A 19358-nucleotide genomic window follows, 5' to 3' on the forward strand; every position below is an offset into this window, starting at 1 on the left:
TATCAGAGGAGACCAGCAGGCACTGGGGGAGTCCCTGTTCTCCAGAGCACTACCAGGAGTGACCAGGAATAACGGTCACAAGCCAGAAGAGGGTAGATTCAGACTAGACATCAGGAGGCGCTACTTCACGGTCAGGGCGGCTAGGATCTGGAACCAGCTCCCAAGAGAAGTGGTGCTGGCTCCTCCCCTGGGGGTCTTTAAGAGGAGGCGAGATGAACACCTTGCTGGGGTCGTTTGACCCCAGTACTTTTTCCTGCCATGGCAGGGGGTTGGACTTGATGATCTGCCCAGGTCCCTTCTGACCCTACCAACTATGAAACTATGACCTCAGCGCTCTTCCCTGGCTGTGGCAGGGGGTCGGACACGACGATCCTTTGTGGTCCCTTCCGACTCTACAATCTATGAATCTATGAAAGTAGAGCACGCACCTCTGGCACTGCCTAAGCTGGGGAGCTCTGGAATGAAGCTCCCACTCCTCATCTCTCCCTCCCTCCTCCTGAGACTTCCCTACACGGGCTACCCACTTAGATAGCATGAATTTGTCCCCAAGAGTAAGTGCGTCTGAAGACATTCCCTGTTCATGGAAGCATGTGAGACATCATTGCCTTACATGGCATTTGCTCACATAGGCCAGAGGCTGAATGTAGGGGAGTGACAGGCAGCCTGCTTTCCAATCTATGCTGCTGGAGCACTCCATGTGCTCAAAGGCCTGGCTGCAGCAAATACCAGGTGGCCCAGCAGAGTCATCACCAGTAGCAGCTCAGTTGCCTTCAGCTGCCCTGCATTTCAGAACTGGAGCTGGAAGGCAAAGGCATAGTGTCAGAGCCAGCCTCAGGAGTGGGTGACATGGGCTTCACGGTCAGGGGGCACCACAGCAGTACTCTCCCCTCACCCCACCTTGCCTCAGCCAGAGACAGGAGGAGCACTGCCCAGCACAGCCCAGCCCTCTGTTTCCAGCCACTGCTCAGGAGGAGCCAGGCCAGGCAGTGCAGGTGGTACCGCCTTCCTGCCGCACTACGCCCCGCACTCCTGCACACCCGCCTCTGCCTGCAGCAGCACCACTGACTTGGGGGAAGGGAACTGTCTTGGGGTGGTGCCAAAATACAAATTCACCTAGGGCACCATTTTCCCTAAGGCCAGCTCTGCACTGTGTTCACATGCACTTGGGAAATACCAAGACCTGGCCCAATCTCTACAGCAGCCCTTGACATAGTCCTCACACTGGGCTGTCTTCTGGGTTACAGCCCCTGGCAGATTTCCTCCACCCTTCTCTGTCAAGTGGCCATTTTAACACTGTCAGTTGAAATCTAATAGTAGGTAATTTCCATCCCCCCTTCTGATTACAGTAGCTTGGCCATTGCAGCTTACAATTGTCTCCTGCGGGTGGTGACTACTGTTAGTACTATGGCAGCACCCAGGAATCTCAAAGAAGATCAAGGCCTCTTTGCGTTGGGTGCAGTACGAGTGTGCATGCAGACAGACACACACACACACACACACACACACACAAGTACATGCGTGCGCATGCTCCAGGCCCTGAAGAGCTTACAACACAGAGACAAGAGCAAAGAAATCCCATTTCCATGCTAATGGGCACAGAGCAACTTGCTCTCAATCACATGCAGTCAGGAAAGGAACTCAGATCCCCTTTGGCTCAAGCTGGTGTCCAACTTCAGTCAGATTAAACACTGCTGGATGCCTCTTAAACAAGAGTGACATCAATTATTTTTTACCCCTCCCATAGCCCATGATAGCCCTGGAGCAATCTGACCTGCACACTGCTCTTGGAAGCAGAGACAGCGTAGCTGACTTTCTGGATGGATAGATACTAATGCAAGTGTCCCAGCTTTGATCGATGAAGAGTACTCTCCAGATATTTTAATCCTTGTGCATTGTCTAAATAGGAAGGAAAGTGCTGCTAGAGGAGTCGAGCAGAGTGTGCCCAGTATCTGCTCTATAAACGTGAGCCCCCAACATAAACAGATCACCATCTGGTTTTGGATAGCTGCCACTTAAAAGGCATGCATCCAGTACTGGAAGCTGTCACAGAAACAAATGTTTATTTCTCGCAAGAAGGAACCAAATCTGGATATTGTGCGGGTGTCAATTCCAGTCTCAGTTTCTGATGGGGAAGGGCCTGGGCATTTCTGCCTGCTTGGACAGGGAAACTTCAATCCACCAAAAGGTGGTTGGGGCAGCAGAGGAGACTATGAGGCTTTTCTTATAAGCAGAGCCATAAATAACAAGTTTTGCACCCTGGGCAAAACCCTTGTACCCTGAGTGGAGAGGGTTCCTCAAGTGACAGAAAGTGATGGGGGAGGAGGGTGAAAGGATGAAGCCAGTCAGTCTTACCTGCCCTGGGGACTCAAAGACCCAGCTGCTGCTGCCACATTGTTATTTGCCCATCCCCAGCTGCTACTGCTTGGTATGGGGCTGCTGGTGCTGAGGCAATGAGATGGGGCACTGTGATATAGACTGAGTCAGCACCCAGGGCTGGTGCCTCACTTGCTCATCCCTAGTTATGGTCCTGCATGTGAGTCAGGAATGACAGTTCCAGAGACCTTCAGTGCAGTGCAAAGGTCTGAGCACAATGAGAACTAGAGAGGAATGAATCTCTTGCTGATTCAGCTGTCGGCTAGATGGTTACGTCACGGATACAGCTAGAACCCTGCTGGGGCAGGGGCCTTTGGCTGCTATCACTAAGGAGGCCACTTATGGCCTCTTACCTCATTTAGTGATAACTTCTGCCAAGTTTTCTGCCATCTTTTCTGGAAGAACCATCTCCCATAATGACATGGCCATGAAGGTCAGCTCAGAGTAAAGATAAAGACTATTAACCCCATGAGCAAAACGCCTGGAGACACTGACTCACTTGTTTCATGGGGACAAGGCACCCATGTCCAAGAAGACATAGAAACATTCACAAGATGCTAGCTGTGCCCCTGAATAAAACAGCATGAAACTGGTATCTTTTATGCTTTATAGCATGGTACTGAGTGCAAATCCATTTCTGCTCCAGCAGACATATACAGTCACAGAATGACCCACAGGATGCACATTTCTACTAAACCAGCAGTTTTGAAATGAAGAGCCTTTTTGCAATGAGAGTCAGTGACAAGCACCAATGCAGAACCACAACCTCACTCCCAGCTGGGTAAAATTGTTGCTTGCATGACTCCAAAATGTACATTTCTTCATAAATTCCATTTGAGATAGATCCATTCGGGTTAAGCGACTGGGAATTAAGATGGGGACAATATGATTCTGTGTTTGGTGAACCCCATTGCCATCAAGTTTTGCGGAGGGCTTCACCCTGGACTTAGAACCTATCCCCATTCAACAAGAAATAACACTGAATTATGTCATGGTTACCCACCCTGTCCTCCCTTTTCCCTGTTCTGTGGGGTTGCTCGAGGGCTGTGGTATATCCCTCCCCGACAGATGTCCAGCACCGTGCTTGTGCTCCACAAATATGGAGGAAAGCAATTGCAAGTGTTCCAAGCACAATAGCCCAAGGCTGTAAACCAGCTAGTTGTTTCCTATAATCCCTCTACTAACTGCCTCCAAACATTGTGCTTCTGGCAAGGTCCCTGGGTATGTCTGCTCAACTACTCTTGCTCACACCCGCCAAACCCAGGAATGTGCTGGTGGACCCACTCTCAAGAGTCTCAAAAGCGGCCACAGGGGGTTACTCTTGAAGAGGTTTCACTGGCACATTTCCAGGTTTGTCGCATGCAAGTGGGAGCAGGTGGGTGAGAATATCCTTGCTGAGATGGTGTAGACATACCCCCAGATACCTGGCTTCTGTGACCACTCCTCAGAACACATGCTAAGCCTATTCTTGCCAAGCTGAACTAGCCTCTTCCAAGCAGGGAAGAGGAGCCCTTAGAGACTCACACATAGATTTTTCTCCTGAATGCCCAGACAAGCCATGACCAAACTGTGCACCTAGTGCTTCAGAGGTCTGTTCAACATCAACCATAACAGCTCTTGTACATGATGCACACTGCTCAAGACATGCATACACATTGCAAGAGATGGTAGAGGCTTACCCTGGAGATGCCAACGATTTGCTCATCTGGAACCAAGCTGATACGCACAAAGCAAGACTCAAAGTTAACATCCTCCTTCTCCATGAGGTCTTTGCCTTGCAGCAGTGTGACATGCAGGGTGTTGGAGTGCACGTCGTACTCCATGTTGACTTCCACCTGGCCCACAGTGAAATCTTGGCCAAAATTATTCCCTATGGAGGAGATGGAGCTAAGCGAGTCAGTGGACACTGACTTCTTCAGGGTTCCATATGGAGCCAGCTCCAGATCTTTGTTCATCAGTTCCAAGGTCCCCAGCTCATTGATATTCTCAAAGGTGTCATCCATCTTCAGGCTGGGTTTGCGGACCGGGGATGTCCTTTCCGCTGCCTTTCGAATGTTCGAGGTTACACCTCTCTGCAGACAGAGGATAGGATAAAAGAGCCACTCAGGTTTGATTAGCCTGTACATTTCTGAATGATTTGCTATTACAGTGCATGTGAAGCACATGACACAAGAGACCCAAATACATAACTGCTATCAGAAATAAAGATAGCTGCCCAGTAATAATATCTATAACATCAGACAGTGAGATAACCTTCCCAGAGCAAACAGAGGAAGAAGGCCCTTTGCGTATATCACTTAGGAGAGACCAGATGAAACAGTGAAATGTATACCATATGCATGAAACTTGAAAGAAGGTCATATTTTGGGAGGGGAGGCTAAATTGATAAGGGACCAAAGGGCTGTGCTCAGTACAAACAGTGAAGCCAAACGTGTAACACTGGCCATTCCAGATGTTTAATAAGCATGTTTTCTTCCCTGCCTGCTGCCAGCTTCACCACATATTGCTAATGGATCCTTGTAAGGCAAAACCCTACCAGGAAACTGAGGCAACAAAGACTAGAGGGCCCAAGGGATGTTTTTGCATTCCTGTTTTCTAAAAATATTGGGACTTTTTAAGAGAAATGGTCAGATATTTTGCTTAGCTTCCCCAAAAGACTGTGCAATTCCCTTCCAACTAGTGCTGCGGAGTTGCATCCCATGTGTCCCTTGCTACTTCAGTACAGGTCCTTTCCATCCTTACCTTCTATGTTTTGATCCCTTGCTTATCCACCAGTCGTCTTGCCCCCACCCCCCTGTCCTTCCTTCTTGTTCTTTTCCTAGGAAACAGCTAATTTGCACATGTCCTGTCCTGAAAAAGGCTCAAGTTCTCTGTGGCAGAGTGAGACTTTTAAGACGCTTTCAGAGGACAAGTAGTTTGAGAACCAAGAGGGAAAAGGTATTTGGGAAGAACAAAGATAATCAGTGGTACAGAGAGGCTTCTGTGTGAGGACAGACTAAAGAGGCGAGGCCTAGTCATATTAGAAAAGAGACACTCGCGCATGATAAGGGTTTGCCAAATACTAAATGGTGAAGAGAAAGTAAATAGGGATTTATTATTTATTATCTCTAACAATACACTAACAAGAACTAGGGATCAAAAATGCAACTAGTAGGTAGTGAGTTTAAAACTAACAAAAGGAAGCTCTTTTTCTCATAGTGTGTAAGTAAAGCGTGGAACTCGTTGCCATCAGATGTGGAGCCGACAATTGAGCCAGTTTCACAAAGCAGTTGGACAAATTTTTGAAGGATAGGTGCATGCATTGCTATTGAACATGAAAATTAGAGATACAGCCTCTGAATCAAAACTCCCTTAAATGCAGGAGGCTGCAAGTGAGAGAGGAACAACAGAAAAAAAACCCAGGTCATACCCTGTTCACTTTCCCTTTCAGCATCCACTGTCTGACACTGTGTAATGCAAGCTACTGGACAAGATGGGCAGATGGTCTGCCCCCCGTATGACCCTGTATAAATGGCAGTTCTTACATTCTTAAGAAAGGAAAAATGAGAGGAGCAGTGTGCAACTGTAATAGGCCAGCATAGCAGGACAGAGCTGGCAAGAAGCATGAACCACCAGATGGTTAAAAATAGCTCCCTGCGGCTGCTGCGATGCAGTTTTCTACACAGAGTCCTTTTTATATCACTCCTGGCTAGGTTGGGTTTGAACATGAGAGCCAAGGGGCTGAGCCAGGCCTGTTTTACACGGTTGCCCTCACAAAAAGTCAGGAATGATAGATAAAGCTGATCCAAACGTCAGGGCATGTGTATGCTGTCACCTAAACTAGATCTTTTAGTTTTTTGCGTTCATTCCCTCTCTCTCATTTAGACTCTGGACTCTCTAGAGCAGGGACTCTCTTATTAAGTGTGCTTATAATGACTAACAGTCATCTTGGAGCATCTAGGCACTCCATTAAAAACAACCACCATCATGAACATTTGAATGAAAAAAATTCTCATTAATCAAAAACTACTGCCACACACAATTCCCCCAAATCTGTCAATTCTGAGGGAAATATTTCATTTTTGTACAGTGTTTTAGATGGAGACTACGAATGGAAACCTTCACCTTCCATTTGTTCTTTGATATGTGGTTTAGCATTTTACAGTGTCAGTTTTGACAGACTGATTCAGTCTTATACATTTTAAAATATTTTTTCCCACCTCTGAATGATATCAGATAAAAAGCTTGTGAAAGTGAAAATTCTGTCTTGAAAATGAACAGTTTTAGCAATGACGTGTGTCCATCTTTGATTGGCTTGGATTCCAGCCAGACTGCACGTTACAGAAATAAGGCACCACTGCTCTGTAATTTCCAAGATCATGCCTTGCACATTTTAAAAGGCGAGTTCAAGATTTGCTACCCTCCAATCATTGGTATAAGTAGCTATTTTCAATGAGAGACTGCATAATTTTGTGAGCTGCTAAGCCACTTGATTCACACCCTCCTTTCAGCTTCTTGAGCATAACCATACCGCCCTGGTGACCTTTTGCTCTTAAATTAACCACTGATACTTCACCATCTCAAACTCTTTTGACCCTTTAATCTGCTAACCCTTTTCTTTTATTAGCTGAAAGCAGCAGGCTTGGGGTAACCATCTCCTCAGCTTCCTTCCTAGTAAAATCTGATGCAAAAGGAAGCGTTTGCCCTCTGAAATGTAAATGGCCCCTTTACCCACTACTAATCCAGCTGCCCCACCAGTTCTTTTACAGCTTGCCTGCTGCTATTATGTTTAAGAAAAGTCCAGGTACATGTAAAGCAAGAATTTCCTTGAGTGATATCTTTTACTGGGACTTAGTTAGCTATGTTAATCTAAAGTCCAATAGAAAGCAGTCAAACAGCTATGTTAATCTAAAGTCAAATAGAAATATTTACACCTTGTATACTAACCAAAACCTGTCTGTCTGTCCAGTAGATAGCAAGCATAAGCTTTCATGAGCTGAAGCTCACTTCATCAGATATTCATGAAAGCTTGCACTATACTTCTACGTCTACATTTACCTATCTTGGTTAGTCTATAAAGTGCACCTCTACCCTGCCTTTGTCTTTTATTGGACCAACTGCGTACTTGGATAGAGTTAGAAACGCTTTTGAACATAAGCCATTCTTCTTTAGGTCATGTATGTGTGGCTTGCATCTTTCTATTGGCTTCCCTTGGATTTCCAAGTTCAGAAGGAAACTTTTTCATCTCAAAGGGGCCCAGATCTAACTCCCACTGCCATCAACGTGTACCTTTAGACTTACTTGAATGGAACTGGACCAATCTTCAGCCCCTGGCCCTTGCATTGTGCCATTTAACTGTTTAGGTGTTTCCTTGTTTAACCCAAGAGGCGAAGTAGGCTGAGTTTTGGTGGGGAACACTCTGGAGGACTCAGTGTGAGCATGTTTTGCTGTAAATAGTTTCATAGTTAGTGCATCTAGGTGCACTTTCTACTTCAGGGGGAGATGGCAGTCTGGGACTGGCACTAGGCTGCAGAGATTGCTCCCTGATGGGTTCCCCATAAAATTTTGCTCATTTGACTGGGTGACTGTTAGTGCCTGGGTTAAAACTAGCATTTTGTAATGGTTTTGTGGCAAGGGCAGCTGTCTATGCCTGAGGCATGCCTGTCTTGCCTGAGGCAAAAGGAAAGGGAAAGCAGGACTCCCACAGAGGGCTGAGGGAACTGCAGTGGCAGTCCATAAAGACTCTGGAGCTGAGCTGTCTGTAGTGGTGTTTGGGACAATGGCACCCTGACTCTTCCCCTCCCCTCCCAACACCCATTTCCAGGAGCTGAGCAAAGATGGAGCTCTCAGAGGTCGGGGTTCAGTTTATTGGTCAGGGGCTGAGAAGAGCTGGGGCCTCGAAGCCAGAGGCTTGCCCCTCAAGAAGCCATGTCAGGGATGGCTTCAGGGTGTCCTTTGGAAGAGGGAAACAGAATAAGGTTTTCTTTGGAGAGTCCCAAAGCAGAACTTCCCCTGTAAGAGGCTGGTCCATGACAGCTTTGCCTTTCTCCTCTCTTGCTTGCTTACGGCAGGAGTGTCAAAGATAGGGCCTGCAGAGCTGTTCTACTTGGCTGCTGAGCTGCTGGAGGGCTACTGAAAGTTGGGGGTGTGGACAGGAAGGGAGAGGGCCTGCTGCAGATTTTGGGGGCCCCTGTGTCCTACTGAACATGGAAGTTGATGGCAGGAGTGTAAGCAAGAACTGTGCTGCCACAGCCCTGCTCACCCTGTGACTGGCTGGCTCAGTTCCCCCAGGCCCCTGCCACAGCTGCCACTGGACCTGCTGCAGCTGCTGGCCCCATGGATCCAGCTGGGGAGGAGCCCATTCTGGCCCACAGCTCAGATCTGGACCACAGCTTGGGGTGAGGGAAACCCCTGGTTTACATCTGTGGATGTCTTCATTCTCGGCTTATAAACACACATCTACTTGCCTTGGTTTATTCACTCACTAAGGACCTAAACTGAAGCCTCTTAAAATAAATGGACAGATACCCCTTGTCTTCAGTGGACTAGAATCCTCTGTATTTTCTATGTGCTCTCCTGCTCATGCATTCATGTCTATGATATCCTCTTTGTAATAAGGAGACCAAAAGTATAGCTTCAAATCACCAAAGCCCACATGATACCACTGCCACTGCCATACTGCTACCCTGGAATATACTGGTATTTTCTTTGACTTGGCATCAATCATTCCAGTTGTGCAGGTCTGATCTAACTTGATTTGCTAGTATTAGTCTCTGTGCTAGAGATGTTGGAATTTCATCTCCCCAGTAGCCCAACCCTACCCCTGACAGCAGCTTGTCTAGCCACTGAGCTCCTATTTCAATTACCTTTTGGTGCTCCCTATCTTCAAGACAATAGTTGTGACAAGAGCTAAGTCAAGTCCCATGGGATTCCCAACAGTTGGCAAACTAAAGGCATAGGCTGCCTCTTCGCCTGTAGAAACAATACCACAGAATTCTGGCGACAACAACAGGACAATGCATCCGGGTTAGTATGTTCCCCCAAAGCCTGGTACTCTATTGATGAGAAGCTAGGATCAAAATCCACCCCTGCCTATTGGCAAAGGTAGGATGCTGGATTTTGGATTCAATGGGCCAGAAATGCATATGAAGTATGTCAATGGAGGCTCATGGATTTATACTGGCTTGGGGTTGGGATCAATCAAGTACTCCTGAAACGAAATTCTCCCCCAAATGCCTCAGTGCCTCTTTGTCTGTTTAAGTCCTTAATAAGAAAGCTACAGCCCTTAGTACTACAACAGGGGTGGGTAATTATTTTGGGCAGAGGGCCACTTACTGAGTTTTGGCAAGCTATCCAGGGCTGTCTGACAGGCAGCCCAGGGGCAGATAAATATTATCTAAATTTTTTAGGGGCCCCATGGGCTGCATTTTGACCACCCCTGTACTACAACAAGGCTGATAGGCATTTGGCTGGTGACACTGTCCCATTGACTTTACCTTGTGTTTGATCTCGGAATATGTTGTTCCATACTTTTGCTCCAGGTATCTGTAGTCGTAGTTGGGGAATGGAGATGGCATGGGATAGCTCCCAGATTTCCAGAGCTTCCATAAGTTCACTGCAGCTATTCCCAGCAGAGCAAGTGCACCGGTCACATAAATCCCAGTTTCCCATCCAGGTGGGTTCTTTGTGACTAAAATAGAAATAAGTTATTGTTAGGATACCTTCAGCCTCATGCCTTAAGCTAATCACCACATGTTGGTGATGAGGACTAACAGGGCATTAGATATGCCATACCAGATGCCGGGTTCTTACACCCCTTCCTTGGCAGCATCAGATAGTGGCCAGTGTTGGATACTGACCTACATGGGCCTTGGATTCTGTTCTTGTCTAACAATCCTTGCACTGGAGCATCAGCACCAGGCTTCAAGTGAGGAAGGCAGCTAAGGAAGCTTGCCTGGAAAACGAGGTCCCACCATTATGTGAATCAGGAGCGTACCTGACATGACATTAACTGAAGGCTCTCAACCTTTCTGCTTCATTGCATATACTGATCATCATCAAGGGTGAGGAGGGAAAACACACACGAAAAACAATTGCTAGAAATATCAATGCACTTTATATGTGAGAAATACGGTAAGAACAGTTTCTGCCAGTTATGGGCATAAGAGAAAGTAAACTCTGCACACAACTCACAAGGAGCAGAAAGATGGGCAAGCTCTGCTCCCCACTGCTGTTACTTAGTTACTACAAGGAAAGATTTTTTCCTTTGTTTTGCCTTTCAAACAAACAAGGCGCCTTGTATATTCAAGGGTGTGTTATATGAGATAAAATACAGTACATTGTTCTTTCCCCAACAGTCAGTTCCCAAAGTCCAGAGATGCTAAGTGAATCTGGGGGAAGCTTCCTATTTACCTGGCTATACAGAGGAAACTCTGGGTTCATGGCTGTAACTGGAAGAGTATGCAGCAGCCTCAATATGGTATGTTGAACAATTGTTGCTGCATTGCACCAGCATCCATCACATAAAATGATTAAATCCATGTCAATCATTCAGTGCAACAAGAAAAAAAATCTTTGTTGCAGAACACTGCTGGGAGATCAGTGCCTCCAGCTGTGAAAACAGAATGCTAGCCTTTATCTAGCAAGAGACATTTATCCTGTGATCATATTCCAGTCCACTGACATCAGCCCTTGAACAGAGACCTGAGAGAGACACAGCCAAAGCAGTCTCTGTGAATGCATGTGTTAGGTTAGAGCACAACCATGGTCCATCTACCTCCACAGCCCCTCTCTGACTGCAGTCAATGAAAGCGGGGCCAGAAGAAGCTATCACATCTATAATATGATGGAACTAACCTTTTGATACAACAGGGAAAGGAGTTTTTTCTTGATAGTGGTTGCTGATCCGCTTAGGCCAGAAAGTATGACATTTGCTATGGTCTCTGGTTTTCACACTGGCCTAAAATCCTGTGTTCCCCTTCCTTTCTAATTATCTGCGTTAGTTTGTTCTCTTGCCTTGGCTTGTAAGCTCTTTGGTGTAGTGTTTGTACAGCACCTGGCACAAACCAGGGGGGGCTGAATTATAATTGGGTTCCTAGGTGCTACCAAAGTATAAATAAATAAGGGAGTAAGAGCCCTGGTGAGTTCCATCCTATTGGTGCACCACCATCATCTGTTATTTAGGTAGCATATAGGGGTCCCACAGAGACCAGGACCTTTATGGGCATGTCATACTATGTCCCCTGCACTGCTCTCAAGCACACCCCATCCATCTGCTCTGTTCATATGTACCAGCCCTGAAATGAGACAGTGAAGCCACTTTGAGAGAGGCCTGCTGTTGCTCTCAAGCCACTAGAAAGAGAGTGTTGGGGACTTGGGGCAGATGTACCTTGTATGTCCAATCACTGCTGCAACCTAAATAGCACTGCAAGTGCTCTACTGTATTGATCCCTGCCACAGTAGCATCCCTTAAAACATCAACAACCCACTCGTAACACTCCTGGGTGATAAGAATATGATGGAGGTAAACCCATCTTTTTTTCTGCATGGCTCCATCAAATTCTTCAATTCTGGCCATCCGGGGCTTGCTCTCACACAGCTATTTGGGCATAACTTGCTACTCCTAGAAAACTCCATGTGTGAACACTCTTCCCTTTTATTAGTGTATGAAGTGGAATAAGAATAAGGCACCCTCATTACATTGAATCATTCCAGATTAACTGCTGAGTTTCAAATTCACAGAAGAAAACAAGGCGCATTCCAAATCACTGATACATTCCTGTAGACTTCACTTCACTTCCACTACATTTTTTCCATTATAAAACCCTGTTTGATACAGTTAACTAAGCCAGTTGCCTCAATAATGGCCTCCAGAAATGATTTCCAAAAGTTTACACTAATGGTTCTTAACCTTTTTAAACTCAAGGCATCCCTCATTAGGCTCAAGGCATCCCTCAAAAAACCCAACTCTTTGCTTTCAATCATTTTTTGACTATGGAAAAATACAGCAATTCTTTTTGTTGCAAAGAACTCAGAAGGACCAAAACAAGGCACAATGTTTTTGACACTATGGATTCCTCTTTGAAATCTCTGGGTTTATCTTGTGAATTGTGTGCAGGCATTTGTGCACCCAACAGTGCTAATATTGTGTGGTACCCTTAAAGGATCTCATGACACCCTAGGATGGCATGTCATATTGGCTGAGAATCACTGGGTGCTTATACATGAGCCAGGAGGCTGCTCCAACACACTGTAATTACAATGCATTGGACCAGACTCAATTAATCATGATAATTACTGCGCTCCAGCCAGCCTCCACATCTTGTGCATCAGTGTCCCCATGCTCAATATGGTGGCAGGGACACTTTAACTAAAGCTTGCTCTCTTGGAGCCGTTCTAATTAAAACATGCCCTCCTCCACCGCTCCCAGAGCATGTGTATATTAATACTTTGGATACATAGTTCTTTTAAGAACGTGAACAGTTGCTGCATCTTTCCCATATGCTGTTTGAAACTGGTGGAGATGGAAGCACTTCATCTTCCATCCAGCAGGGAGAATTGCAACTCATATCATTTGCAAAAGATGTCTCTGATAGACTGGAGTCTATTTAGAGATACTTACCGCTGGTATGATACTCAACTGTGTTACTGTCCATGGCCAATAGCCTCAGCTAGAGGGCTGCCTGAAACACAAAACAGAAGTAGTCAGGAAAGCAGGCACATGGGAAACCTTTTTGTTTACTGAACACACACAGAGGATGAGGAAGATTATCTTGTGACAAGTACGGCTAAGCAGAGAAAGCAACTCCAGTCTGGCAGATAGGAAGACGTGTCTTATTGACCTTATTTGAGGAGCTAAAGATTGCTGTACGTTAGTTGTCACATATGGGCCTTGGCAGCGCCAGGACTCAGGATCCCAAGGTGAGGGTAGGGGACTGAATCTGGGGCAGGGGATGGGGCAGCTGTCTCCCACCAGTCACTGAATTTAGGTTCCCTCTCATGTTGCATATGTGATTAGCATGACCAGGTGAGAGCAGTGCAAATCCAGAGGCAGGGATCTGCCAGGGAGGGTTGTGAATGCATATGGAAGAGCCTTGGTGGCCATTAGGGTGGTGCACTTAGAGGGGAAATGTCATTTGCTATACCCTTCCCTGAGCCAGGCAGCACTATCCCGCTGCCATGTCTGTAAGGGACTGGGGGAAGGACTCTGTGGAGGGGGGAAGATGCGAGAGGACAGGCCAGGCCAGCCCAGGCTGACTAGCACAACAAGAGTTTTTCCAATTTTACCAGCTCAGCTGACTGACACCTTCTTTAGGTGCCCAGGGTAAAAGGCTATACCAAAAACAGAACAGAGCTCTGAAGCACAGCACCAGGCCCTGCCAACAGAGACACTAGTGTGGCCTGATTTTAGGGACATGTAGCACCTTGAATGAGCCTCCTATAATCCAATGCTGGAGTCAGGCACCACCAAAATTTCCAGGGGGTGGGAAGGCAAGCCTACACTGAGATCTGCATGCTGGGCTAAACCAAGGCTTTATAAAGGAGTCCTACAGTCTAGGATGCTCTGGACCTAAAACTGGATTCCTCTTAAATACACACCGGGGTGGTAGGGGAGGTATAGGGTATGAGCCAACTGAAGGTGCCAGCTCTGTAAACTGTAATTAGGTTGGCGATCCTCTCCGACACAGCATCTGATGAAGTGAATTCGAGTAAACAACATCTTGTGCTCTCTCTCTCTCAGTTAGTCTATAAGGTATTTACTAGGGCTGTGCAAAATTTTGCCAGCAGTTTAGTTTCAATGCTGTTTCAACTTGTTTTGAGCTTGAAACAGTGAAATCGAAATGAAACAGAGAGCTTCGAAACAGCCTCAAAACGAAATGAGGCAAGTTGAAATGTTTCAAAAATTTCATGGCCTCCGCAGGGGCTAGGATGCCTGCAGTTTTGACCCCACTATGGCTTAACACATACAAGTGACATGAGTTTTTTTGCTTTCAAGACTTTGAGGTGCAGGTTCTCTGAACCCCCTGATACCCTTTCAAGTATCTCCTTGAAACTTGGCAGGCTTCATGCCCTCAGAAGGGGCTACCATCCCTGCAAGTTTAATCCAAATCAGGCTAGAAATGACAAAGTTATAGGCTGTTTGAACTTCCCCATTATAGCCTACAGGCGAAATGTCAAAACAGCATCAAAACAGTGAAACTATTTCAATGAAACTAAACGGAACAGCGGTTTCGAATCAAAATGAAATTCAAAATGGAATGTGGTTCTGTCAAAACGCAAGTCAAAACCGAATGGTGCCATTTCACACAGCCCTAGTATTTACCCTGCCTTCTGACTTCAGATTAACACGCTAACTCCCACTCTCGAGTCTCTCAGTCCTAGCAGCTGCTATTACTCTACCATATGGGCTTTGGTTCAAATTCTTCTCATTTGCACACACTCCACAACTCTTCTCCAGGCAACTGTAAATCCAGGGGAGCACAAAGGTGATTGACTGTAGAATTAGTCAAAGTTTTTTTTGGGGGGGCAGGGGGGCTGGGGGGGGTTGTCATCAAGAATTTTTTTTTCAACCTCTCAGGGGGAAAAAAAAAAGGTTTTTCAACTTTAATACAAAGAAAATTAATTTTGGCTTAAGATTTTTGTGTTTTAAACAGGAAAATCCCAAAGTGACAAATTCTCAGTGCTCTTGCTTTGGTGGCAACCACCCCCCTCTCACTTTTCTTTCACCTGAGAGCAGGTTATGCTTTCCAATAGAACACATTTTTAAAAATTCTTTTGGCTGGCTTAAAAACATTGCCTCTTTCCCTCATATTTCATGAAACATGTTCATTTTTTTTTTTGAGCAGCTCTGAATATTTATAGAGGGCCTCCAGTATCCAGAACTCCATGTAGTTCTTCTATTGCCCCTATTATCTCTGTAAGGGACTCCTCCCACTTCCAGTCATCCCAAGGACTCCTGGACTAACAAACGTACCAGATCAGAATACCAGGCTCTTCTTCCCAACCAACAGCTGCCCCGGACAGGGTCTGCCCTCAGTGTGGAACAGAGACTCTGCCTAGGTCCCATCTCCTCTGGGATCCCCTCTTTGTGATGCCATGCACTGGCCCACACATGCACAGCTGAGATTTGGCCCAAATCCTCATCTGCTCTCTTACTACTTTCCTCAGCTTCACAAGGGCTAGGCGCTAGGGCTGTGCAAAGCTTCAGCCCCTGATTCAATTTGGCAGAGATTCGGCCTGTTTTGATGGCCAAACCTCCAAATCCGAATTGAATCAGAGGACCCTTTAATCTCTCCGAATCGAATCAGAACCCTCAGAATCGATTTGGAAAGATTCAGCGATTTGGACATAGACACAGCTTTAAATGTTTTTTCTACATACCTCTAGGTAGCAGGTGGCTTGTGAATGCTGTGATGCTGGGGTGCACGGAGTGTCCCACAGAAGTGTGGGAGGCTCCCCAGTGTTCTCAGCAGCAGACCCGGAAGTGGACCAAAAGCACTTCTGGTCCATTTCCGGATCCGCTGTGGAGTGCATTGCCCGCCCCCCTCTCCCCCCGTGCCACCCCAGCTCAGCAACTGGTGCCTCCTGGATTTGGGGGGCCCCCGGGGTCCCCCCACAGCTGATTGTTGAAGGTTAGAGTTTGAGGGTGGAAGACTGGAAGTGAGAAGAGCCACACAGAGTAGCTTGGAAGTTTATCTATCCCTCAGGCCCCCTGGTACCTCTGTTGTAACCTCCCTTTTCCAACCTTGTCTTTTGTGGCACTGCCTACACATCCTCAGCTCTGCCAGCAATGCCAGCCTGATGCCTCACTTGTTTGTTCCTTTCACAAACATTGGCATGTCCTTTCTCCACCATCCCCAAGCTATCCCACCAAGCCAACACCCTCTTGTTCACCTTTATTCCATTGACTCTACTATGTGGGAGGTAGGATAAGGTGATCCTATGGATCAGGCCATAGGTGCGTTAATGCATGGGTCAGCTAGGCCTGGGCCAAGGGGCTCCTGGATGCCTGGGGGCAGGTATGGGGGGGAAGGGGTGGAGGGGAAACTCGGTGAGGACGAAACAGGTGGCTGGGCCAGGTATGTGCAACGTGGCAGGCCGTGGCCACTGGGTACTGGATGGGGCACTGGGTGCGATCGCACTGGAGCCCTGGGAGTGGCCAGAGCCACTGGCAGCAGGGAGCAGAGTAGGGTGCAATGCGTGGCTGGGACCTGTCGGCAGCAGCGCAGCCCCAGCACAGCCAGGTCACAGCTTGACCCGGCTGCAATCCTGCACATTTGCTGGGTACTGCTGGAGCCAGACTGAGCCACAGCAGGGCAAGGGGTTGCCCCTGGAGCTCAGTGTACATCACATACACCTGGCGGGCAGTGGCTCCACATGCCCAGCACTGCCCAGCCATGGGGTGATGTTGTGCAGGGTCCTGCACAACTGGCTCCAGGCTCTAGCTCCAGTGCGGAGCTGCGGGTGGGGGTGATCATGTCTCCTGCCCTGGGCCTGGGAGGCAGCACATCCTGCTCTGGCCGCTGCTTCCGCTGTGTCAGCTGGGGACAGAGCCCGCGGCTGTGGAGCAGGATATGGGTCAGAGCCAGGGGGATAGCCCAGGCACAGGGCTCCAGTGAATCTTAATATGGCTCTGGGGATCACCACAGAAAGTCCTGGCTCATCACATCTGAAAATCGATGTAACCTAGTCCAGTAGTGAGAGTGCACCAAGAGCTCTCTCAGTCTCTCATGCATGCTTATAGCACATACCCACACCACACCATCCATGTCATGATATGATGGAGCATGCATATGCCATATTTCTCTGTGGCACTCCCTACTGTAATTCAGAGGCAGTATAATTACATGCAAGATCTCCATTGACTCCTTTTGTGGAGCCTACACCCAGTGAGCCAACAACACTCCTGTGCTCTGTTCTCCTTGAAAAAAGAAAGTATTGGACCTAATCTCCCTAGGTGCACATACCTATAGCAAGTAGCTGTGTGACCAATATGTTGCCCTGTTCCTTCTCAAGCTGCATGTTTCCCATTACATGTCATGCCAAGTTCAAAATAGACTATAAGATATCCAAGGCAAGGAACTACCTTTTATTATACAAGGGTACAGCACCTGCCACAGTACAGGCTCTGGGTTTTTTTTGATGCCTCTGAGAAGTGCTGTAATTCCATTACTACATAGCCATAAGACTGGGTTCCTCCCTGTGGACAAAGAGTGATAGAAGCCCTCATTTTTCTCCCAAAGGGTTAGCACAATTTGGTGATACAAAGCAGGACTGAAATCATCACACTAACTGGTAATGTATTAGAGCCACACTAGAAGCTTGAGAGGCAAGTGAGGCAATAAGAGCTTGGAGGCTGAATATTTCATAGGGTGGTTGCATGAGGCTGAAGAGGGATGAGATCTGTGAGTTTGGGTGCCAGGGACACTTGGGTTCAACTCCCTGATCTACTGCAGACTTGGGCTAGGCAGTTACCTTCTCTGTGCCTCAGGTCTCTGTGAAGATAGCTTTCCTATTTTCCCCTACTTTTTACTCCCTTTACCCCCCTTTCCAATCTATTTTAAGCATACATAGCTCCTGCACTGTTCAGCTCTCTCTTCCTGCATCTCCTATTTCACTCTCATTTTGGCTGTCTAGATGGTTTTATTCTGGACAATATATAACTTGCTAGTCAGTAGGGGATCATCCATATTTCCAGGTCATTACAAAATATAGATTATGCCATCTCTAGTAAACAGATTCTTGCAGCAAGAGCTATTTACCACGGGGAGAACTTGCCCTGCCATGGGTAGCTTGCTGGACAAGGAGACTGCTGCATCTAGGGAGAACTTGCACAATGATACATAATCACAACTCTACACTTACCATATTATTCCAGTTACAAGTCAACCCTTCATACAATTTGACTCCACATTTTCAGGCTCAGCTATAGGAACAGTAGATTCCTCCCCCCTCCCCAGAGTATAAGTTGATAAGTGATAATTAAACAGATGCATTGCCGCTGTTCTTACAGAACCCCACCAGGGAGTCAAATAGCCAAGAACACTAAGCATACTAAAATAAAAGCTGCACTGAAAAAGATTTCAACTCAGTGTTTTTTACTGCATGCACAAGAGTACTGCAAGTCAAGGCTGCTGGGCCCAGTGGTAGGTTGACCCCACTTAGAGTGGAGAGATTTTTATGATTTTTTTTTAGGAGGAAACAAAAGTAGGCATATAATCAGAACAATACAATATTTTTAAGAGGCTGTATTCAATACAGGTGAAAAGTCCTTCCCAGAACACCTGAGTTAGTAAAAAAGGCTGGTGCAGCTCACTGGAAGATGCCAACAGACAAAAGGATTGAATCCTATCCCAGCCTGCTAAAGTGCCTGAAAAAATGCTTATGCAAGAGGTGGGTGGGTGGGTCACCCCCCCACACACCCCCGGCTTGTAGTTTTTTGTGACTTAGTTTTAAGGCTGAGATGAAGATGGGTTACCAAATTCATGACTTGGACAAGAAGGAATGGAATCAGACTTGGGCACTTAATAGGTGGAGTAGGATCTGGCCCTAAACCTCAAACCTCTTTCAGTTCATGAATGTTTCCTTCAACCCTCTCCTTAAGAAGGCTAACTCCATGACCCTCCAGAAATCAGTCTGCAGGCCCCTGAAGTAATAGTCACAAACTGGGCAAGTTGAAGTACTCAGTGGGCACATCTACACATGCAGTTAATGTGCAGGAATAAACTCTGGCGCATATCGGGTATTCATAGATTCATAGAAGTAGGGTCGGAAAGCACCTTGTAGATCTTCTAGTCCGACCCCCTGCCCTGGGCAGGAGAGAAAACCTGGCTCAAATGACCCCAGCCAGGTAGACCTCAAGCCTCCTCTTAAAGACCCCCAGGGTAGGAGCCAGCACCACTTCCCTTGGAAGTTGGTTCCAGATCCTAGTCGCCCTGACTGTGAAGTAGTGCCTCCTGATATCTAGTCTAAACCTACTCTCTAGCAACTTATGGCCGTTATTCCTT

The 19358-nt window shown here is 46.9% G+C and overlaps 1 protein-coding gene across 1 annotated transcript in view; it reads right to left on the reverse strand.

Annotated features, from left to right (window-relative positions):
• The window catches only part of SYT12 (synaptotagmin 12), an 87515-nt gene that overhangs the window by 47621 nt on the left and 20536 nt on the right, over positions 1 to 19358 (reverse strand). Inside the window, exons 2-4 of the mRNA XM_019519851.1 lie at positions 12974 to 13034; positions 9849 to 10042; positions 4053 to 4445 (exon numbers count right to left, since the gene is read on the reverse strand). Of these exons, the coding sequence (XP_019375396.1) occupies positions 4053 to 4445; positions 9849 to 10042; positions 12974 to 13007 (621 nt within the window). The 5' untranslated portion in view covers positions 13008 to 13034. The remainder of the gene's footprint in view (positions 1 to 4052; positions 4446 to 9848; positions 10043 to 12973; positions 13035 to 19358) is intronic.

Source organism: Gavialis gangeticus, unplaced genomic scaffold (genome assembly GCF_001723915.1).
Source record: "Gavialis gangeticus isolate Ggan-Ray unplaced genomic scaffold, GavGan_comp1, whole genome shotgun sequence".
In the NCBI taxonomy this organism is placed as follows: domain Eukaryota; kingdom Metazoa; phylum Chordata; order Crocodylia; family Gavialidae; genus Gavialis; species Gavialis gangeticus.